This window comes from Musca vetustissima, unplaced genomic scaffold, assembly GCF_032173495.1.
Source record: "Musca vetustissima isolate MV318-11 ecotype Yass unplaced genomic scaffold, APGP_CSIRO_Mvet_v1 utg15206, whole genome shotgun sequence".
NCBI classification, from domain to species: Eukaryota; Metazoa; Arthropoda; class Insecta; order Diptera; family Muscidae; genus Musca; species Musca vetustissima.
Genome location: NW_026887120.1, coordinates 30,890 through 52,926, shown reverse-complemented (window position 1 = coordinate 52,926; position 22,037 = coordinate 30,890). Strand labels below are relative to the sequence as shown.

At 35.0% G+C, this 22,037-nt stretch overlaps 2 protein-coding genes across 2 annotated transcripts; both read left to right on the top strand.

Moving 5' to 3' along the window:
* Positions 1-3,787: 3,787 nt before the first annotated feature.
* On the top strand, positions 3,788-7,943 carry LOC133334703 (alpha-tocopherol transfer protein-like). Its single transcript, XM_061543034.1, has 6 exons — positions 3,788-3,878; positions 6,910-7,069; positions 7,134-7,215; positions 7,283-7,594; positions 7,696-7,832; positions 7,898-7,943. The coding sequence occupies exons 1-6, from the start codon at positions 3,788-3,790 to the stop codon at positions 7,932-7,934; spliced, it is 819 nt and encodes a 272-aa protein (XP_061399018.1). The 3' UTR covers positions 7,935-7,943.
* A 4,404-nt stretch (positions 7,944-12,347) lies between these two features.
* LOC133334701 (alpha-tocopherol transfer protein-like) lies at positions 12,348-20,893 on the top strand. Its single transcript, XM_061543031.1, has 6 exons — positions 12,348-12,460; positions 19,707-19,866; positions 19,922-20,003; positions 20,195-20,500; positions 20,641-20,777; positions 20,848-20,893. Exons 1-6 carry the CDS (start codon positions 12,370-12,372, stop codon positions 20,891-20,893), a joined length of 822 nt encoding a protein of 273 aa, XP_061399015.1. The 5' UTR covers positions 12,348-12,369.
* The last annotated feature ends 1,144 nt before the right edge of the window (positions 20,894-22,037 follow it).

Here is a 22,037-nt window from a genome sequence, read left to right as displayed (position 1 = left end):
TGTATTAGATTCTATTTTAGTGTGTATTATTTGTCATATGCAATTCGGAATGTTATCTAGTTAAAATGTTTTTTAGTTTTATATTAATATGGTTTTGATAAATATATTTAGAAATGAAATGGAAAACTAATAGCGAATTTTAAATTAGCCCTTAGAAATTTCGGAAGTTATAGACGAGCTGAAGGTGGATATTATAAACAATTTCAATGGAGTCTTTATATAGGAGTTGATCGTAGTCTTTATCCAGGTATCCGATATACCAAATTATAGCCACTTCGACGAGAAATTAGGTAAAAACATAATACTAATCAAGTGAAAACAGCGTTAAGTTCGGCCGGGCCGAACTTTCGATATACACGATAGATATAGTGATAGTTACTTGAAGTGGAAATATATGGAACATACCAAAAATATACCTATACCAACAATCGAGATCTCCGATACTGCAATTTCGAGGGCAAAGTTATATGAGGCCATCTACAATGTACACAGGATTTTATTGCGGGGAAGGGGGTGAAGGTGCGGTTCAATATGAAGATTGTCATTGTAGAAAAAAAAAGTTTTATTTGTAGGTACCTAAACAAAACTTGACAAACGTAAGTTTATACTAACTTCAGAACATTGTACAAAATTGTGTGTCCAATGGCCAAACTTTGGGTCTTTAGTTCACAATTTTCTTAAAATCGGACGAAAATATATATAGGAGTTATATCTAAATCTGAACCGATTTTTATTAGACTTAGTAAAAATCACTCTAGACTCAATTCAGTGCGCTATGCAAAATTTCGTGCGAATCGAAAAGATATAGGGGCTTTGGTACTCCATTTACATGAAATCAGACAAAAATATATATGGGAGCTGAAACTTAGCACACATCATTCTAGACTCAATTCAGTACGCAATGCAAAATTTCGTTCAAATCGAAATATACATAGGGACTTTGGTGCACCATTTACAAAAAATCGGACGAACCGATTTTCACCATTCTATAGGATTTGTCGAACGGACAAACGGACGGTCTAAGAAAGTGATTCTACACATATTATCAAATGGAACGATGGGTCTATTTCGATTCCTTTTGACTGTTCCAAGCATATACACAAAGACATAATACCCTGTACCACAGTGTGGTGAAGGGTATAAAATGGGGGGACTACCCCTAAAAAGCGGCGAAAATTAATAAAGACTTATATAAAGACTACCCGGAAAAAATGGGCGAATGGCTCAATTAGAACTGAAAGTACTAAATTACAGCTAATTCGGGGGAAAATACGCTCACAACCCCCAAAACACTGAAAATTGTGGAGTATCCTTATATGGGAGTTTTGCCTAAACGTGGACCGATATATTCCATCTTCGAACTCGAACTGCCTGCGGAGTATCCTTATATGGGAGTTTTGCCTAAACGTGGACCGATATATTCCATCTTCGAACTCGAACTGCTATGCAAAATTTTAGCACCTTATCTCTATGATTACAACATACGGACAGACAGACGGACGGACGGACATCGCTAGATCATCCTTGAATTTTACCCTGATCAAGAATATATATACTTTATACAGTCGGAAATGAATATTTCAATGAGTTACAAACGGAATGACACAATTAATATACCCTCCATGCTATGGTGGAGGGTATAAAAAGGGGTTATATGAGGACCACCACCAAAAGGGGGAGAGTATAAATAATTTATAGGAGAGAGATTTTTACCAAATACGAGTACAAAATACCAGCGAATTCGGTTGAAAAACACGCTCAGTCCTCTAAAAATATGGAAAATTGGACCTATATTTATAATTTTTAATAGAGAATTTTGGTACCCAATAAGAACTCAATGTAGAAAAACGCGCTTAAGAACCCCAAAATACGGAAAATTGGGGGGTACCCTTATATAGGAGCTATGCCTGAACGTGGGCCGATATAGCTCATCTTCGAACTTGATCAGCCTGCAGACACCCTATGCAAAATTTCAGCACTCTATCTCAATTCCTTCAGAAGATAGTGTGATTACAACAGATGGACAGAATTTTACGCTGATCAAGAATATGTGTACTTTATAGGGTCGGAAATGATTATTTCAATGAGTTACAAACGGAAAAACAAACTTAATATCATATATCCCCAGAATATGGTATAGGGTATAAAAAATTATATATTTGTTTGCGGCTTTGGAAGGTTATTTAAAGTCAAGTCGGATGATGAATATTTTTGAAAAAATATTATCCTTCTATCTCGAGTCTTTGTGGGTCTTTTAGGTCATGTCCTTTTAAAAACATTAAAGCCTCCAAAATACGGACAATGGGACTAGAAGAATGTATATGCGTTATGTCAAAATATGGGGCTATATTGATAAGTTCCTAATTCTTCTCAACATACCGGATATGTGGGCTACCCGGAAAATTAGGTCAATAATAAAAATCCAAAATATAAAATTAAAGCCAATTTGACTTTATTTATTGCCTAAACAATAAATTACGGATGATTTGGTTGAAAAACGTTAAATGGGAACTACCCTAAAAATGAACCGATACATCCTACTTGCTATTCCAAACATCCTAGAAGATTTTTTTCATAGAATTTTATAGAGCACTTTTCGAGGTAAAAATTTCGAAAAATGATAATATCCACTCCAACCTGTGTTAGAGGGTATAAAAAATGATACAACAATCCTTATTCAGCAAAAGTTGTTCATGAAGGAATCACTTCGAAGCAAACGGTCACTTTAGTTTGTCGAAAATTGTGTATAAATCACATTGGAGAATATTGTTTATGATAAATATTCGCAATTCTATTATTAAACCAAAAAAATATATATAGAATCCTACCTTGTCCTCACAAAGAACACCAGAAGGTGTTCCCATACAAGAAAATAAGTTAAGGTCAGACCCCTTATTATTGTACCATAAGTGAACCGAAAGTCTTCTTATAGAAGTCCAAGTGGGCTAAAAGTTTTCCCATAGCAGACCAAAAGGTCGTCTCTTAGAAAAACAAAAGGTCTTGTTTAGAAGACCAGAACTTTTTTATAGAAAATCACCGTGTCTTCTTGAAGAGCACACAGTCTTCTTATTGAAGACCAACCGGTATTCTTATAGAAAAGTAAGTAAGTCTTATAGAAGATCAGTAAGTGTTATGGAAGATCATTTGATCTTATAGGAGACCAGTAGATCTAATAGCAGACTTGTAGGACTTATAGAAAAGTTATATGTCTTCTTTTAGAAGATCAGTAGGCTTCCTATCGAATATAGACGACCAGTATGTCAACATACGGACGGCCATTAAATTTTCTTATAGCAGATTTTTGCAATTACATACCAAAGTATAAATTTAAGTATTTATAAATATACATTTCCACCTAATACCCGACTATTTGCAAAGTCATGATCCTCTCTTAAAACAAAATTTGATTTTTATTAATATATACATATGTCTATATTGCAATTATCAAAATATCTCCAAAAACTGATCAATATTTTAATAATTTTTAATATATACATACATATGTATATATTGCAATTATCAAAATATCTCCAAAAACTGATCAATATTTTAATAATTATATAATATCAAAACCGTGAGTACATTTTGGGATAAATTAAAATGAGCAGCCATGCGAAGAGAATTATTCTAAAAATTTTGGAATATCATGTTTCGAATTGTCATTCAAATAAATCTGTAGGTAGTTACTTTAAAACCGTTTAGCTAATAACTTGTTTTGTGTGTTTTTGTTGACAGAATTTATTTATAGAAAGTAAAAAAAAAACAAATAAATACAAAATTTAACAAAATGGAAGTAAAAGGAGATTTGGAACAGGAAAAAATTATCGATGAGTTACAGTCATGGTTTGAAAATAATCCCAAATTACCAAAGAAAATAAGTAAGTAATATAATATTTTGCTCTTGGGAATTTTCAAAGGGAGATATAAAGAATTTTCCTGGATAAGAGAATCAATTTGGTGCAGATGAATAGAATACAAAAAGGTTAGTGTCTGGAAGTAATTAAAAGGTTCATAGTAGCAATATCTCTAAATGATATATGTGTTATTATAAAGTGTGACTAGACAAAATGATAGAGGGCAATATTGCACAAGAACCAAAGTACATATGGTTCTTGCATTTGTGGATCAAATAACAATACAATTCACCTAATTATTATTCAGATATGGCACAATCAAATCGCAAAAGGAGATTCGGACCAAAATTCTGAATACAAGTTTAATAATCTTATGTGAAATATTATTACCCGATAGAAAAGAAAGACTCGTGACAACCTGAGACCCAAAATCTCGTTTCATTTGTAAACCATAATAACGTTCTGAGTTAAACTCCGCTTTTGAAGGTTCTTGTATCGGTAACAAGTTTCATATTGAAGGATTTCAGATTGATTTGTTAAAATTTGCCAAAATTGTTGGTGAAATAAAATCCACGTCTTTGGAATAACTATTATTATACATATAAGGTGAAGTGTATATTAAATTTGTCATTCCGTTTGCATGAAATCGAAATATTCACCGGAGACCACCGCCTGTCTATTAAAATCACGATAAAGATTAAAATATTTGAGATAGAAATAACTGATGAATAAAAAATAAATGTTAAAACGTCCTTTTAAAATTTTCTAGCTAGGGCCTATTTTACGGAGCTTGAACAACCTACTTTCACATAACACCATGACATAGTCCCCATATAAACGTCCCGATAGACTTATAGAATTTTTGAATGCACACCACGTGGTGGAGGGTATAAAAAGATTCGAACAAGGACGTTTTTACTTGTTTTAATTTAGGACTACGGAAGGATCTTCAAAAAAATTAATTGGATTGAAAGTACACCGATAAGTACCAAAAATACCTATTTGGCGAATAAGTATTGACCGCAATCATACGCCCCATAAAAATTCAATGATATACACCAGACGCATTGATTGATATGCTTGACCATCCATCTTATTCTCCAGATTTAGCTTCCAGTGAATTTTACCTGTTCCCAAATTCCTTGCTGGCAAGCGCTTTACCTCAAATGAAGATGCAATTACAGTTGTAAACCACTTGAGGAAAACTATTTAAATCAAGGGATAGAATTGCTAGAAAAGCGTTGGACTAAGTTATTGAAGTTTCAGGAGATTATATTGAAAAATAAAAATATTTTTGAGAAACTAACTATTCTCTTTCATTGATAGGCTAAGAAGTTTCCGAACAGCCCTCGTGTACCTGCAGGAAGAAATTGGAAACGTAGTGCGTCTTACCCTTAGTCTTGACCAGACTTGCCATTGAAGATCTACCTAGGACCTTCCTGTTGAAGACTTCCCCTTCCTTCACCAACAGTGACTTGTTTTGTAGACTAAATGCGATGAGCATACGTTCCGTATTGAATTCGATGCCCCAATCTCTGACGAATACCTTTGCCTTTCCTAATTGAATAATGTTCCGTTTACTCAGTTTTCCATACACATTATTGTCGTCGATCACTGAATTGCAAAGCTCGGCTCGTTCGCGTCACCTGACAACCTTTTCATAAGATAGCCGAACCTTACCAACTGTTGCTGCTCTCTTCCTCTTTTGTTTAATTCGGTTAGTCCTTTTGGAATTCCTATGGATTCCTGCGATATCGGGTAGGTTGTACATTCTCTTGCTATCAGCCGACGTAAAGTTTTTTTCTTTCTGGTGGTTTCGTTCGCTGCTCCTCCGGAGACCTAACACGATGAGTGTTAGGTCTTATTTTTCGAGAAAGTGAAGGAAAAGTCAGACTTATCCTTCTGAGCATCTGTTCAATTTTAATCCCTTGCTTCGTTGTGGTCATTTGTCGCATTTGTGTTTCAGAGAGATTCACGATATCCTTGCGCACTTCCTCAATCATCTTATCAAACTCTTTGCTCTTTCGGTATTCTAGAACGGTTTGTTATATCCTCATGTTCGGACTCAGAATTTGAGTTTGAGACTCTTCCTGTTTCAGAAGGTTGGATCGAGATTGCACTTCCCCTATGGTCCTAAAACTCAGATTAATTTCTACGTGTTAGCGATCTGTAGTCCAGGGTCTACAGATGCCAAGAAACCCTTATCTGTAGGATATTTTTCCCACGATCATAGGACATCGAAGGGGCGTGAAACGTTTGTCGATCAATGGCAGCCGCCGGTGCTGAGTTATTTAAGCTCGGGACCGTAACTTTATTTTTCATCGTACTTTCCATATTTATTTTTTGTTTTAGGTAAACACCCGCATAGTCAGTTTTGATCCGCGGGGACAAGGCCTAAAAAAGCGATCAGGCTATCCAATCATCCAACTTCCCCCTATCTGCCACCTGTGGACGCGCCCTTTAGGAAATTGATAAACTCCCTACCATCTAACGGTACCGCCAAATTTTCGGTATTATGTAGATTTTAGGTTTTTAGATGATTTAGGTTTTATTTGAGGCTAGTACCCGCATTTTCCAACCGAAAAAGTTCTTATTTGGCATTTCGGAGTTTCGAAGGCTGTCATACGTCTGCGCAGCTCGTGTTTTGATCATCTTCCCTTTATATGGTAGCTAGGTGAATTTTCAGAATTTCGAGGCATATAGTCGAATTTTCGAACGGAAAAAGTTATAATTTGGTATTTCGGAATCTTGTAGACTGTTATACTCAGAAAACTATTGGCCCATGTTTTGACAAGTCCCTAATTTTTGGTATTTTGAGGATTTTATATTTTGGATTCTCTTTAAGTAGAAAATCTCCCTACTATCAATTTTAAATATTGGTCCATGTTTCGGGGTATATCTCCTATTTAGTGATTTTTTTTTGCAGATTCTTTAGCCTGATTATCTCTATTTTGGTACTTCGTTTTCTCCAGGCCGTAATTTACACGATATTGTAATCTGACCTGAATAACATCGTTATATTTTTGCTACCGATATTTGTATACATATTTTTCAGATCGCATACTTTTGACACGATTCTACTACTGCATGTACAAGGATATTAAGGAAACGAAGAATTTAATTGAAGTCAACTATGGCCTAAGGAAAAATGCGGAAGATGTTTTTATACGTCGCGATCCCACAGATAAAGATACTCTAGCTTCTGGCGCCTATGCGTAAGTATTTATTATGTATAAAATATGTGTGTATTCTACTAAATCATTTTTACAAATTTTCCAGAGATATGGTATTTCTGCCAGGATTAACACCCGACAAATATCGGGCATCTGTATTGCGCATAAGTAATCCAGATCCAAATATGGTAAATATTTTTAAAAATGTAAACATTTTGTTATCTAATATACCTATTGTGATATTCTCATGTACAGATGGATCACCTGAGAGATATAAAAACTTACTTCATGGTATCCGACTATCGTTTTGCTTTGCCTGACGGCAAGGACCCAACGACAGGCAATAGCCTTTTGGCCCTGGGCGAAATAATTATTATTGATATGCAAAATTTTACAATGAAACATATGACACGCGTTTCGATCAGAGCCTTGCGCGTTTCCATAAACTATTTGCAACGTGGCTATCCGGTGCGAATAAAGAGTATTCACCTGATCAATTGTCCGCCGTATATGAATAAAATTATTTCATTTGTACGGCCGTTTTTGAGTAAGCAGATTTTGGAGTTGGTAAGAAAAATCTGAGATTATGAAATGAAAAATGAAATGAGTGAGAGGAAATAAAAATTATAAAAATTAAGATCTAATAAACAAATTTTTTTATTACTTAGCTACATTTCCATAATGAAAATTTGGAATTGCTTTACAATTATGTACCCAAGGAAATGTTGACGGAGGAATATGGCGGCCCAGCAAGCAAAATGAGTGATCATAAGGATCAGCTTCTACAGTCGTTAATAGATACAAGGTATGATAAATATATTTCCATACATATAACATGGAATAAATTGTATATTTATTTTATTTCCACAGAAATTATCTTATGGATCACGATTACTGGAAGGTCTAATGGAATTTATGGAAATGTGGACAATTTTTTAAGATATATAATATAAGATATATGACAACATCGGTTCAGATTTATGTTTATGTATTAAAAAATAAAATTAAATGAAGGCCAACAATTGATTTTAAATGCATACGCATTGAAAATGGAATAAATCAGCACACTTTTTAAATTGGTCGCCATATAACGGGACCTCGCAATATTCGGTATTTTTATACCCTCCACCATAGTATGGAGGGTATATTAAGTTTGTTTTTCCGCATGTAACTCATCGAAATAATAATTTCCGACCCTATAAAGTATATATATTCTGGATCACCGTAAAATTCTATGACATTCTATGAATTGAATGAGATAGGTCACCAAAATTGCACAGAGTCGTCATTTGTCTGCAGGCAGATCAAGTTCGAAGATGGGATATATGGGTCCACGTATGGACGTAGCTCTCATATAGCTCTCCCCCACCACAATTACGGTATTTTGTGGTTCTTGAACGCGCTTTTCAACCGAATTCACTAAAATTTGGAAAATTATGTTCTTATTGGGAACCAAAACTCCCCATTATATAACTTTACCCCCCAATTTTCGAAAATTTGGGGTTCTTGATCGCGCTTTTCAACCAAATTCACTTAAATTTTGTGCAATGGGTTCCTATTGGATAACAAATATATCCACTAAAATTTTTTCGTAGGATGTCAAATCATCCTACCAAAAATCATTAATATTGGTTTACGTTTTGGTATTGCTCTATTTAAAACGGTATCGACCAATTTTCGGTATTTTGAAGGCTTTGACCGCCTTTTTCCCACCGTTGTGGCTATAATTTGGAATAAAGGGTTATCGAAGGCTGACATACATACAAAATTATCAATACAGGTGAATGTTTTGACCTTGCCCCATATTAGGTATCGCCTATTGTTTAAGGTTTTAGCGGAATTTTCTCATTGTTGTTGATGTAAATTGACTGTCCGGGATATTATAGGGTAAAACAAATTTTTGCCAAAAATTATCCATATAGACCCCACATAAAGATCCGACCCATTTTCAGTAATATAAATTCCTGCTGAATAAAAACATTCTTTACAGAAATTATTCAATATAGCTAATGACCCGTTTATTTTATAGTATGTTGAAGTTCTTAACCTATGTTTTCAACCGGAGTGTCTGTAATTTGCAACATAATTTTTTTCAGAGCATGAACAACCTACTACCACATATTGCAATAACATAGTCCCCATATAAAGGTTCCGACTGATTTAAGGTATTTTGAATGCATGACTCACTGTGGATGGTATAAAAGTGCGACCCGACCGAACTTAACGATGTTTATATCACAAAATGGCGGCCATGATCTGAGTGCGGAAAATTCCTTATGGGGATGAGGAGATATATTTATTTTAAATACTTCAGACAAATCCGATATATTTTTTATTTAGATATTGGTTCAAAAAACACGCATCCGCAATTGTTTACAAAGGAAAAATTATAAATGCATGCTTTCATTGTAAAACCAGTAAGGAAAGTAGCAAAGTCGGACGGAGCCGACTATATGATACCCTTCACCACTATGGGTATATTAAACAGGACATCGTCGTGAAATTGGATGAAATCAAATATGTGATATGTATCTAAATGTGAAACGACCTAGATCTATCCATAAACATGTCATTCTTTTACAAATATCAAAAGGTCATCCGTTGGGCTATGTCTGTACTTCTAGAAAACGCTACGTTATTCGATTCTCAATTTTGTATGTTGTGCAAAATTTGATGTCAATCTGACAAACATGTGGAGTTTGATGCACAATTTACTTAAAATCGGAGGAAAATAAATATGGAAGATATATCCAAATATACTAATTTCAGTACGTTTTGTTTCTATCAGCCATATATTGGTTTCTTGGTGCGTCAATTACTTAAAAGCAATCTGTAATATAAGGAAGCTATATCTAAATCTCAACCGACTCTTACGAAACTTGGCACACATCATTCTGGATTAAATTCAGTACGCTATGCAACATAAGAACTTTGGTACATTATTTACATTAAATGGGACGAAAATATATATATCTAGACCTGAACCGATTTTCACGAAACTCAGCACACATCATTCAAACATCTATTCAGTACGCTATGCCAAATTTCGTGCAAATCGAAAAATATATGTGGACTTTGGTGAATCGGAGGAAAATATATATGGGAGCTGTATCTAAATCTGGGCCGATTTTTACGAAACTTGGCAGACATCACTCTAGGCTTAATTCAGTACGTTATACCAAATTTCGTGCAAATCGAAATATATATAGAGACTTTTGTGCACCATATACATGAAATCGGTCGAAAATATATATGGGAGCTATATCTAAATCTGGGCCGATTTTCACGAAACTTGACAGAAATCACTCTAGACTCAATACAATACGTCATGCCAAATTTCGTGCAAATCGAAATATATATAGGGACTTTGGTGCACAATTTACATTAAATCGGACGAAACTATATATGGGAGCTATATCTAAATCTGGACCGATCTTCACGAAACTTGGCAGGCAGAATGATGCCAATGATTCCAATTTCAATAGGGTTCATCCTTGGGCCAAACAAATGAGCTGTGCCAAATTTCATCCAAATCGGATTATAAATGCGACCTGTACTTTGTTTACAATTTAACACCAACATACGGACGGGCATGTGTAAATCGACTCAGAAAGTGATTCTATGCATATTCTGAGAAGGAACTATGGGTCTATCTCGTTTCCTTTTGCCTGTTACCAACATATGCACAAAGACATAATACCCTTTACCACAGTGTGGTGAAGGGTATACAAATTGCGGATGCGTCTTTCTTGAACACCTGTTTCTATACGAAGGAGTTGCCAGATCGAAACAAAATTTAACATGTGTTCATAACATAGATGGAAGTTTTCAAAACACTTAACTTTTTTCTGTTTATACCGCGCTTTTTGTTCTGGGTTAAGACCTTCTGAACTGCCCTCGTATTGTGTTCCCAAATGTAAGATTTATTACTATCTACGTTATCAAGGATATAAAAGGGTCGGATTGTTATAAAAAAATCCCTATTTGAAAAAATCCTACCATATGTTTCGGTTGGCTCCTAATTATTGTGCATTATTACATATCCAATGACATGAACTAATAATGTTTTGTCCTCTAAATTTAGAGTAGAAATATCCTAAAGATGTCTTAAATAATTCTTTAAATAAATATAATTTTCAAACTTGCCAAATCTAATTCTATGCTACATGGTTGCATTTGACCTCAATAATTTTCTTTAATTCAACACTTCGCTTCTTAACGTTACATGAATATGTCATATTTTTTTAAAAAAATTGGTAATACAAAAAGTTAACTCTTTTTCAACTCCACTAACTTTAAAATTTACAATTCAGATTAGATGAACTGTGTACTGAACTATTTACATGCTAAATCAATAACATTCACAGCAACCAAAATAAGCCCTTTTATTATAGCCGTTTATTTAAATTTTAAATATTTAGGCATCACAAAAATTTGCCCATTTTTCTGAAAGGTGAAAACGGCTGTTTGTCAACTATTAACAGATATAGACAAAACCAATTGACTTACAATACACCATTTCATATTTATTTTAATTCAAATTGTTTTATTTTTAAAAGAGAACACCTAATACCCACATAAAGAGAGAGAACACATAATTACTTCACTTAAATATTTTGGACTTTGTATATCTTCTTTAATTCGCATTAATTCAAACCATCATCATTACGAACTATAAACGAAGCCAGACATGCAATCATTCATGCGCATCTAGTTGTTTTATAATGCCGGTAATAGTTGCTAAACTATCTAAAAATATTATTAACAATTCCCAAAACACAGCTGATTCGGGACATTATAAATCAAATTACCAAACAAATGTCTACAGTGGATCGTTGGTTGTGTGCGTTCGTCCATAGATTTGTCAAAATAAACTAATTACAGCTGTTTGAAAATAGACAACCAACTAAAACTGAGCCTGGGCTTAAAGAGTGTGTGTGTGTGTGCGTGAGAGCGGGTGAGAGCCGGAACCACACATCTTTTATGACATTTGGAAAATATGCTGAGAGCTTTATGCGCGCGCTGAGACATTCAGTTGAGTCAGTTGTAAACGGTATTCCTTGGCAGTTGTGCAAAGAACCGCAAGTAGGCGGAAAATTTCCTTTTTTTGGAAAAGAAATAAGAAAGGAGAAAAAAACATAAAATAAAACAAATGTGAAAATAAATTGAATTTTTAAAATCTGCTTCTTAGTTGTAGAAATTTCAAACTGCTTATTTAGTGAAGTTTAGTTAAAGTTCTTAAAATTTTAGCATAATAAGTATTTATGTATGCATATAAGCAACATTTGTGCTGAGAAATAAACCCCCAAAACAGGAAACCAAAACAAACCAAAAAGTAAACAATGCAAGCCAAAGGAGATGAAGAACAAGAACAAGCAATTGATTTATTGCAAAAATGGTTCGAAGACAATCCAAAATTACCAAATAAAATTGGTGAGTATATATTTGGTAAATAGAAAGCTTTAAATATTTGAACGATAAGGTAATAAACAAATATTTATTTTCAATATTTAGACCTTGGTTTTTGTCAACTCCTTTGTGTACCAATATCCCACCCTCCACACGTGCTAACCTTGAAAACCGCCAAAATATTTACGATAACCATTTTGTGTGTTGTAAAATCGATAACGATAAAATATTATATTAGAATGGGTTTATTACCCAGTGTTTGTGAGATAATATAAAATATACTTATAAGAAGGAATAAAGCAAGCAAAATCTACAATACAAGCTATATCTAAATTTGAACCGATTTTCACGAAACTTGGCACACGACATTCTTGACCTAATTCAGTACTTTATGCCCAATTTCGTGAAAATCGAAAGATATATAAGGACTTTGATCCCCATTTACCTTAAATCGGACGTAAATATATATATACTGGAGCTATATCTAAATCTGGACCGATTTTCACGAAATTTAGCACACATCATTCTAGACTTAATTCAGTACGCTGTGCCAAATTTCATGCAAATCGAAAGGTATATAGGAACTTTGGTGCACCATTTAGATAGAATCGGACAAAACTATATATGGGAGCTCTATCTAAATCTGAACCGATTTTCACGAAACTTAGCACACATCATTCTGCACCTAATTCAGTACTCTATGCCAAATTTCATGCAAATCGAATGATATATAGGGACTTTGGTGCACCATTTACCTTAAATCGGACGAAACTATATAAATCTGAAACGATTTTTCCCAATTTCAATATGGTTCGTTCTTGGTCCAAATAAGTGACTTGTGCCAAATTTCATCCAAATCGGATCATAACTGCGACCTGTACTTTGTTTACAATTTAGAATCTACAGACGGACGGAAGGACATGCATAAATCGACTCAGAAAGTTATTCTATGCATATTCTCAAAAGGAACCAAGTGTCTATCTCGTTTCCTTTTGCCTGTTACAAACATATGCACAAAGACATAATACCCTGTACCACAGTGTGGTGAAGGGTATAATTAGTGGGTAAGTCGATTTCAAAAGACTTGTAACTATATTAAAATTATATATATTTTCACAAGAATCTTCACGTAATTGTAAAGAACATAGAGGAGAATACTTTAGAATTTAAAATAATTAAAAACAAGTGAAAAAGTGTTAAGTTCGGCCGGGCCGAACTTTGGATACCCTCCACCATAGTTATACTGACAGATACATGCAATGAAAATATAGGGAACATACCAAAAAGTGGGTATATACCGATAATTCTACAAACCGATTTATGTAAACCATTATGTACTCCAAATACAAACTTCAGCAATTTTTAATGGGGATTTTTCCTAAAATCTGCAAGATCCAAAAAGTGGGCTGATACTGATAACGCATGGTAGAGTATAAAATCCTCAAACTACTGTAATTTAGATTACAAAGTTATATGCCTAAAGGGGGACTAATATTGATTACATAGTGTAGGAAAATGGTGAATATTTGGGGATATCATTATATGAGGGCTATGCCTAATTAATGACCGGTATATGCCAATATTGAATCCAATATTTTAATTGTTTATCTCAACTCTTTCCTTCAGGAGGTATCACTATATTGAGGAGATGCCTAAATGTCTGCCGATATATTTTATTATCGTTTCTTTTATCACAATACCTTTAGAAGGCGGAATGCTTGCAACAGATGGCTAAATAATCTTTGTGGGGTAAAAATTGACTATTCCCCGTAACGACTACCCAACCGCAACACAAGGAACAAACCATATAACTATTTTAATATAAAAAGGGGGTTATATGGGGAAGATTTGTTACCATATACGACTACAAAATACCAAATTTCAGTGAATTCGGTTAAAAAACGCGCTCAAGAACCACAAAATATCGAAAATTGCAGATACCCTTATATGGGACTACCCGAAAAAAATTGACCTCTATTTATAATTTTCTGCGGAGAGATTTGCTACCCAATAATAACTGAAATTACTAAATTACAGCCAATTCGGTGAAAAAATCCGAAATTGGGAGGTACCCTTATATGGTGGCTACCAGGAAAAGTGGACCTATATTTATAATTTTTAGTATAGAGATTTGCTACCCGATAAGAACTCAAAGTACCGAATTTCAGCGAATTCGGTTGAAAACCGCGCTCAAGAACCCTAAAATACCGCAAAATTGGGGGTACCCTTATATGGGGGCTATCCGAAAATATGGACCCATATTTATAATTTTTAGTGGGGAAATTTTGGTACCCAATAAGAACCCAATGTACCAAATTTCAGCGAATTCGGTTGAAAAACGCGCTCAAGAACCTCAAAATACCGAAAATTAGGGGGTAACCTTTTATGGGGGCTACCCGAAAAAATTGATCTATATTTATAATTTTTGGTGTAGAGATTTGCTACCCAATAAGAACTCAAAGTACCGAATTTCAGCGAATTCGGTTGAAAACCGCGCTCAAGAACCCTAAATTACCGCAAAATTGGGGGTACTCTTATATGGGGGCTATCCGAAAATATGGACCCATATTTATAATTTTTAGTGGGGAAATTTGGTACTCAATAAGAACCCAATGTAATGAATTTCAGCGAATTCGGTTGAAAAACGCGCTCAAGAACCTCAAAATACCAAAAATTGGGGGTTACCCTTATATGGGAGCTATGCCTAAACGTGGACCGATAAAGCCCATCTTCGAACTGCCTGCAGACAAAGGACGACTCTATGCAAAATTTTGGCGATCTATCTCAATTCGTTTAGACGCTAGAGTGATTACAACAGACAGACAGACGGACATGGCTATATCGTCATAGAATTTTACGCTGATCAATAATATATATACTTTTTTGGGTCGGAAATGATTATTTCGATGTGTTACAAACGGAAAAACAAAATTAATATACCGTCCATAATATGGTGGAGGGTATAAAAATTGTAATTATGATATTTTTATCGATGCCGCCCTTAGGAACAAAAAATTTTTAAGGTTTTCCTATAGTCCGCATATGGGTGAATAATAATTGGAAAAAATGATAAATAAGTGTTCTAAATAACGATTAATGAACAAAAAATTAATTTTGAGTGGCTTTACATCAGGGCTGTCCACCCTAATACATTCAAGTTATGTGATCGTATTTGTTTGAAATACAAAAAATTTAAAAATTTTTGTTTCTATGTCATATCCTGTGAGAAATTTTGTAAAAATATTATTTTTAAATTTTAAGGAAGAAAACAACTTTATATTCAATGCAAATATAGCTGTTGATGATACACTTTCCCATATAAAAAAATATTTTTTTCTGTTTTGCCCTCCCGGCGACACAAATACCTTATTTCGCCTCGATAGCGTATATATTTTGTCCAGCACCTTAAACATAGCATTTTGCCCCCATAATTCAGTACTTACTTCTGATCATTTTTTTAATCACTCAAATTTCTCGAAGATATATTTCTAAATCGGCATGTCGGATGAGGGTTCCTTTAATCTTGATTTTGAATAATAAATGAACTCTCATCATTGCACTTTTGGCCCTTCTCAATCGAAGCAAAATGCTTTCCATTCATCGGTGTCTTCAGTTTTGGAAAGAGGAAAAGTCAGCGGATGTCAATTCCGGTGAATACGGTGGCTGTGACATGATAACGTTTGGGCCAAAAACTCCTGCCCAAGCTTCGATGTGTGATATGGAGCGTTATCATGGTAGAAATTCCATGATTGAGTACTCCACAATTATGTGAGTTTCTGAAAAATTGTTTCGGCCAAAAAATGAGGGAAATTTTCAAACTGGTTTTTTTTGTCTTGGCTCTTCTGGATTTTAGACCAATAGAGAAGATTGGGTTTGGTTTCAATTTCATAGTCATACGCTCATAATTCGTTGTCAGTTATGTTTTTTTAGGCATTCCGGATAGCCGTTGGCGATGTTCAATAGCTTCTGAACACTGTCCAAACAACGTTATTTTTCCTCAAACTTTAGCAGTTTTAGATCAATCTGAATGCCTAAATCATGCATACATTTCTGATAGTAATTTATCCTAAATCATTTTACTCGCTAGGAAATTTTATTCTTTCTTCTTGGTCTTTCTTAATCCGGTTATACCACAATAGAACTTGTGTTCTGCTCATAATTACATTTTTAACTCGAAATTCAATACAATTTATTAAATAAATTTATTGGAATAGTAAAAGTGGCAGAACCTGGAGCAAAGCCAAAAAAAAACTAAGTATGACAATATATTTTCTGAACATATCTATTTTTTTATATTTGTGGGAAATATATTGAAATCAAAATATATTGGAATCAAACACAAATTCCAATATTTTTTTATTCCGATTTCATTCATTTGCTATTAAAAACACCTTTTGCATTCATAAATATAATTCAAATTCAAATAGCACTCGTGTGTCTGTCTAATCGACATCATATTGATGACGATAAACTAAAATATTCAATCCAAGTCTGATTGCCAATAAATATGCACGATGCGATATTCTGCTGTGGTAATTAAAAGAATATTATTGGGGAGGCAAAAGTGTGTGATGTAATGTTCGAAAGCAATTATAGAACCTTTTTACAGTTAACTGGATATGGATTTGAAATAAAAATGATGGGAATAAAATACACGTTTAGAGAATTATTGAAAAAAGTCCCAATAAACTCAAACTAAATATGGATTCGTAGAGAGCTGGACCGAAAAAAAATATTATGGACTAAATCAGCAATCACAAATAAAACGCATCAGTCCCCAGCACGAAATTAATCGGTATGGCCATACTTGAAACCTCTAAACTGATATAAGTGTGTGGGTTAGTTTAGAGGATTTGCGGCTGCCAAGAGACAATCGCATATCCTTGTGATCATCCTAATGACGTTGTAGAAAGAGGAAGCTAAAGAGAAAGTGAGACGAACAGATAGAGTTTAGGATTGGTAGCTAAATCCTGACAAGTTTATGGCAATGTTAAGGTTTATATCTATCTCATATCTGCAAATATTTGGTGCCTTTTTGCGAAGTATGTGCGTTCGTTTCCCTCTACTCTTCGACCTTGCATAGGCAGCAGTATTCCAACTCATAAGTTTCCAATTATGAGAAAAGATATCTGATTTTGCAATGACCGTTACAGTCATCTTTAACTCTTTCCTTCTCAAAGAAATCTATGTTTTAGATCTACGCTTAGAAAATACCGGCCAGATAGACTTTTTGGTTCTACATCTATGTTCCTCATTCCATCTTTATTTAATTTAAGAGGAAGCGACACAGTAGCATGAATTACTATATTGATTGACTGCGATGCACATCGATCATGTTCATCAGATACTTCATTACCCTTTATGTCGCTATGACCTGGAACCCCTCTAAGTCTAATCCGCAAGCGGATTTACAATCATGAACAGCTCTAGAGTCTGCCAGAGACCTTTGTAAGTATTCAAGCATGGATACGAATGGGTTACACGTCGAGATACTTTAATAGTAATCAAGAAAAGATACTGAAGGATTCTACGGCAAGAAACCTTAATAAATACTCAAGCAAGAATATGGAAGAATACTACGGCAAGATATCTTAGCAAGTAATCAATTACAATACTTCAGGATTCTACTGCAAAAGACCTTATAAGTACTGAAGCAAGGATACGGAAGAACACCACGGCAATACATCTTAATAAGAACTCAAGCAGGATTTAACAGCGAGAGATCTTAATAAGTACTAAAGCAAGGATTCTACGGCTAGATACTTTAATAAGAACTTAAGCAAGAATTCTACAGCAAGATACCTTAATATGTGCTCAAGCAAGGCTAAAGAAGGATTCTACGGCGAGGGACTTTAATATGTACTCAATCAATGATACTGAAGGATACTACGACAAGAGACCTTAATAAATAGTTAAGAATGAATACTACAGGATTCTACTGCAAGAGACGTTAATAGGTACTCAAGCAATGATACGAACGGATTCTACGGTATAAGACCTTAATAAGTACTCAAACAAGGATTCTACAGCAAAGATACTGAAGGTTACTACGACAAGAGACCTTTATAAGTACTTCAGCAAGAATTCTACTGCAAAATATCTTATTAAATACTCAGGCAATGATACCAACGGAATCTACGGTAATAGACCTTAATAAGTACTCAAGCTAGGATACTACAGGATTCCACTGCAAGAGATCTTAATAAGTACTCAAGCAAGGATACTAGAGGATGCTACGAAAAGAGGACTTAACAAACAATATATACTGACAGACAGTCTAGACATTTATTCCTTAGACGAACTTAAAACGGATTTCCAGGAGCGTCGATCTTATACACAATATTTGCCATTTGAAAAGCCATGCTTTGATATGCCATCATCCACTTGATCATTCAACGAATTCGCTTTAGCTCGATACGTCTGACTATGTTAATGTCCGAGTATAGATGGTATATCTCGTGGTTCACCGTAGCCGCTGAAGCTCGATACGTCTGACTATGTCAATGTCCGAGTATAGATGGTATAACTCCTGCTTCATTCGATGACAATATACACCATCGACGCAGATCGGTCCGTACATCTTTCGGAAAATTTTTTCTTTCAAACACTCCAAGAGATGTCTCATCTGTTTGCGCAAGCACCCATGCTTCAGATCCATACACCAGCACGGACAGTATCAGCGTGTGAGTGTAGGGTGTGAGTTTGGTCTAACGAGAGGTGGTCTTGTTCTTAAATTGCTTACAAGTATTCAGACCATAGTAGTATTAGTTTTATTTATGGCGGTCGAATCGTTGACTACCTCGAAGCTGTACTTTTCAAGTTTCACAGTTGGTCCGAGTCTACTGGACGTCTTGCGTGTTAATACCATCAGCATGGAATTCTCGTCATTTACTGCCTCACTTTGGCAGACTCCCCAATTCGTTCAAAGGTGACTGTTTCCGCTCGCAATGTTCAACCCATTAGGTCGATGTCATCGGCGTCTGAGTGAGTGCCATTTCTGTTCACCTTTACATGTGGTATGACCTTTTCCAGCAGGATATTAAAAAGGTCACACGACAAAGCACCTTGTCTGAATCCCCGTTCGTTGAAGGGCTCCGAGAGGTTTTTTTCGACTTTAACCGCTGACTCTTTAAAGGAAGACAGTCATATAAAAAAAATGGACTCAGAATGTGATTATTTGAATATTTTCAAAATTTACTATTGGGCTATGCCTGCTTCTTAATATATTCTAGGTTATAAACATGATTATTAATTCTAAATTTTCTTTCAGATCGAATTTTACTGACCCGATTTTACTACTGCATGTACAAAAATGTTGAAGAGACCAAAAATCTATTAGAGATTAATTATACCATACGCAATGATTATCCACATATCTTTATTGATCGTGATCCAACGGACGAAGATACGACTAATACATTTGCCTATGCGTAAGTATAAATGTGACCAAAACTCTTACAAAAACTTTATTTTTAAATTTCCCAGGGACATGGTACCACTTCCTGGGTTAACTCCGGAAAACTATCGCATAACATTCCTGCGCTTGTGTGATCCCGATCCAAAAATGGTAATTATTTTTAGATTTAGTGTTGATTGATAATTGAGAAATTTAGGAGTTCTGGAGAAGAGGAAGAACCTCTAGCTTCAGCACAGCCTTTAAATACAGATCATATATGCCAAGAAAGCTTTTGTAGAACTCCAAATTGAGTCAAATTACCTCCACCTTTTTCTAATTTTTTTTTCATTTATTCTCCTCAGATGCATCATACCGAAGATACCAAAGCATTTTTAATGATTACCGATTGTCGTTTTGCCAGGCCAGATGTTGTGGACGGCGATATGGCACTGCTATCCGAGGGCGAAGTACAAATATTCGATATGAATGGCTATACCATGAAACATGTTACCCGTTTGTCAATTAGAACTTTGCGAACTTATTTGAAGTTTTTACAGCAAGCATTTCCGGTGCGCATCAAGGCGATGCATATGATTAACTGCCCTTCATATTTGGATAAAATGTTAAGGGTGGTAAAACCATTCATAAACAAGGAAGTTTTTGAAATGGTATGTTAAACAAACACACAAAAAAATAAAAACTTAACGAAAAAGAACGTAAAGTTTTAATTGCTTGGTGGGGTATTACAGAGATTCAAAAAATTGTTTATTGTAATGAGTTTTCTTTAAAAAATTTCTTATTTTTTTAGATACATTTCCACACTACCGGCATAGAAACATTGTATGAGCATGTACCCAAAGATATGTTACCCGATGAATATGGCGGCAAGGCTGGCAAGTTAAGCGATTTAAAAGATGAATTTACAAAAACTCTGTTGGAAAATAGGTAAGTATTCATATTTTTCATACGATTTTCTATACAGTTTTCAATTAAACACTTTTATAATTTTATTCAGAGACTATCTCATGGATCCCAATCAATGGCGTATTGAAAATATTTAAAGTGTTATTTTTATTTTAAGAAAATAATATTTATATGTTATGTGTTATTGCATTAATTGTTGTTAACTGTATTATAATTGTTGTAAAATATTTTTTATACATGGCTATATTATAATAAAAGAAAGAGTTCGAAAAAGTATTAATTTTCTTACTCCGCGGTCCATGTGGTAAACATTGTGGCCGTTAACTTAGTGGCGGATATTTCCATAATCCTCGCTCGGAAAATACAAGAGTGCTGCTCAACCTCTCGCAAATATCATCAATTTACAGTCCTGACGCCATGATTGTACAATCGTTTGCGTACGTAACGATCTTTCCGCAATTCGATGGGGGTGGAATTTCAGAGAGTTTAAACAGTTCCAGACATATCACCCCCTTTTAGGGAACTCCCCGTTTAACTCCACGGGCCTTCGACTTCCTATTTCTGAATTCCACGTACGACTGGTGTCCACACATATAAATTGTTATCCAACGTTTCGAGCTTGGCTGGAGGGTTTTTCGTTCGACTTCCACGAACAGCTTAGCGTGACTGACGGTATAAAATGCCTTTAATTAGGTCCAAAGCCACCATAACTATCCTATTACATGGATTGTTCCGTTGTATGTGTGGAAATGACGTGCAAAGTTGTTGTTGTGCTGTGCTGTTTCCGTGTTGGTGATCAGCAACTTAGTAGCATTCGCGAAGCGGGACCCTGGCATGCCCATTTTCCTGGCATGGGAAACTATTAGAGTGGCTAACGAAAAGTTGAGGACTATGGTTAGGTACTCCACTCCTGGCTCCTCAAACTGCATGGAGATTCCATCCGTACCATGCGCTTTGGATGATTTACGCTTCTGATGGCACTTGCAGCATCCTCCAACGTAAATTATGGTGGTTCTTCCTTCACTTGAAGGCGCAATACTCTTATCCTTGCCATGCCACTCTCGAATCATTTCTCTGATTTTAGGTTAGTACGACGAAGCTCATGATGCCCATTTTCTTAAACCGCTGCCGGTGCTGGGAATTCAGGCTGCAGCCGTGATAATGACCCGGAAATTACTTTTTGCTACCCGAGCATCAGAAGGATTGGACAGTTCTCTGAAGCGACTGGTTGGTTCAGTTATGAAGTCGAATGATAACAGGGAGATGATTTGACTCCAATGA

Bases quoted from the DNA above. Each gene is read 5' to 3' on its own strand.
- LOC133334703 (XM_061543034.1), top strand. From the start codon at position 3,788: ATGGAAGTAAAAGGAGATTTGGAACAGGAAAAAATTATCGATGAGTTA. The intron at 3,879-6,909 runs GTAAGTAATATA...CATATTTTTCAG, and splicing joins CAAATTACCAAAGAAAATAA to ATCGCATACTTTTGACACGA. The intron at 7,595-7,695 runs GTAAGAAAAATC...TTTATTACTTAG, and splicing joins GTAAGCAGATTTTGGAGTTG to CTACATTTCCATAATGAAAA.
- LOC133334701 (XM_061543031.1), top strand. From the start codon at position 12,370: ATGCAAGCCAAAGGAGATGAAGAACAAGAACAAGCAATTGATTTATTG. The intron at 12,461-19,706 runs GTGAGTATATAT...ATTTTCTTTCAG, and splicing joins AAAATTACCAAATAAAATTG to ATCGAATTTTACTGACCCGA. The intron at 20,778-20,847 runs GTAAGTATTCAT...AATTTTATTCAG, and splicing joins AAAACTCTGTTGGAAAATAG to AGACTATCTCATGGATCCCA.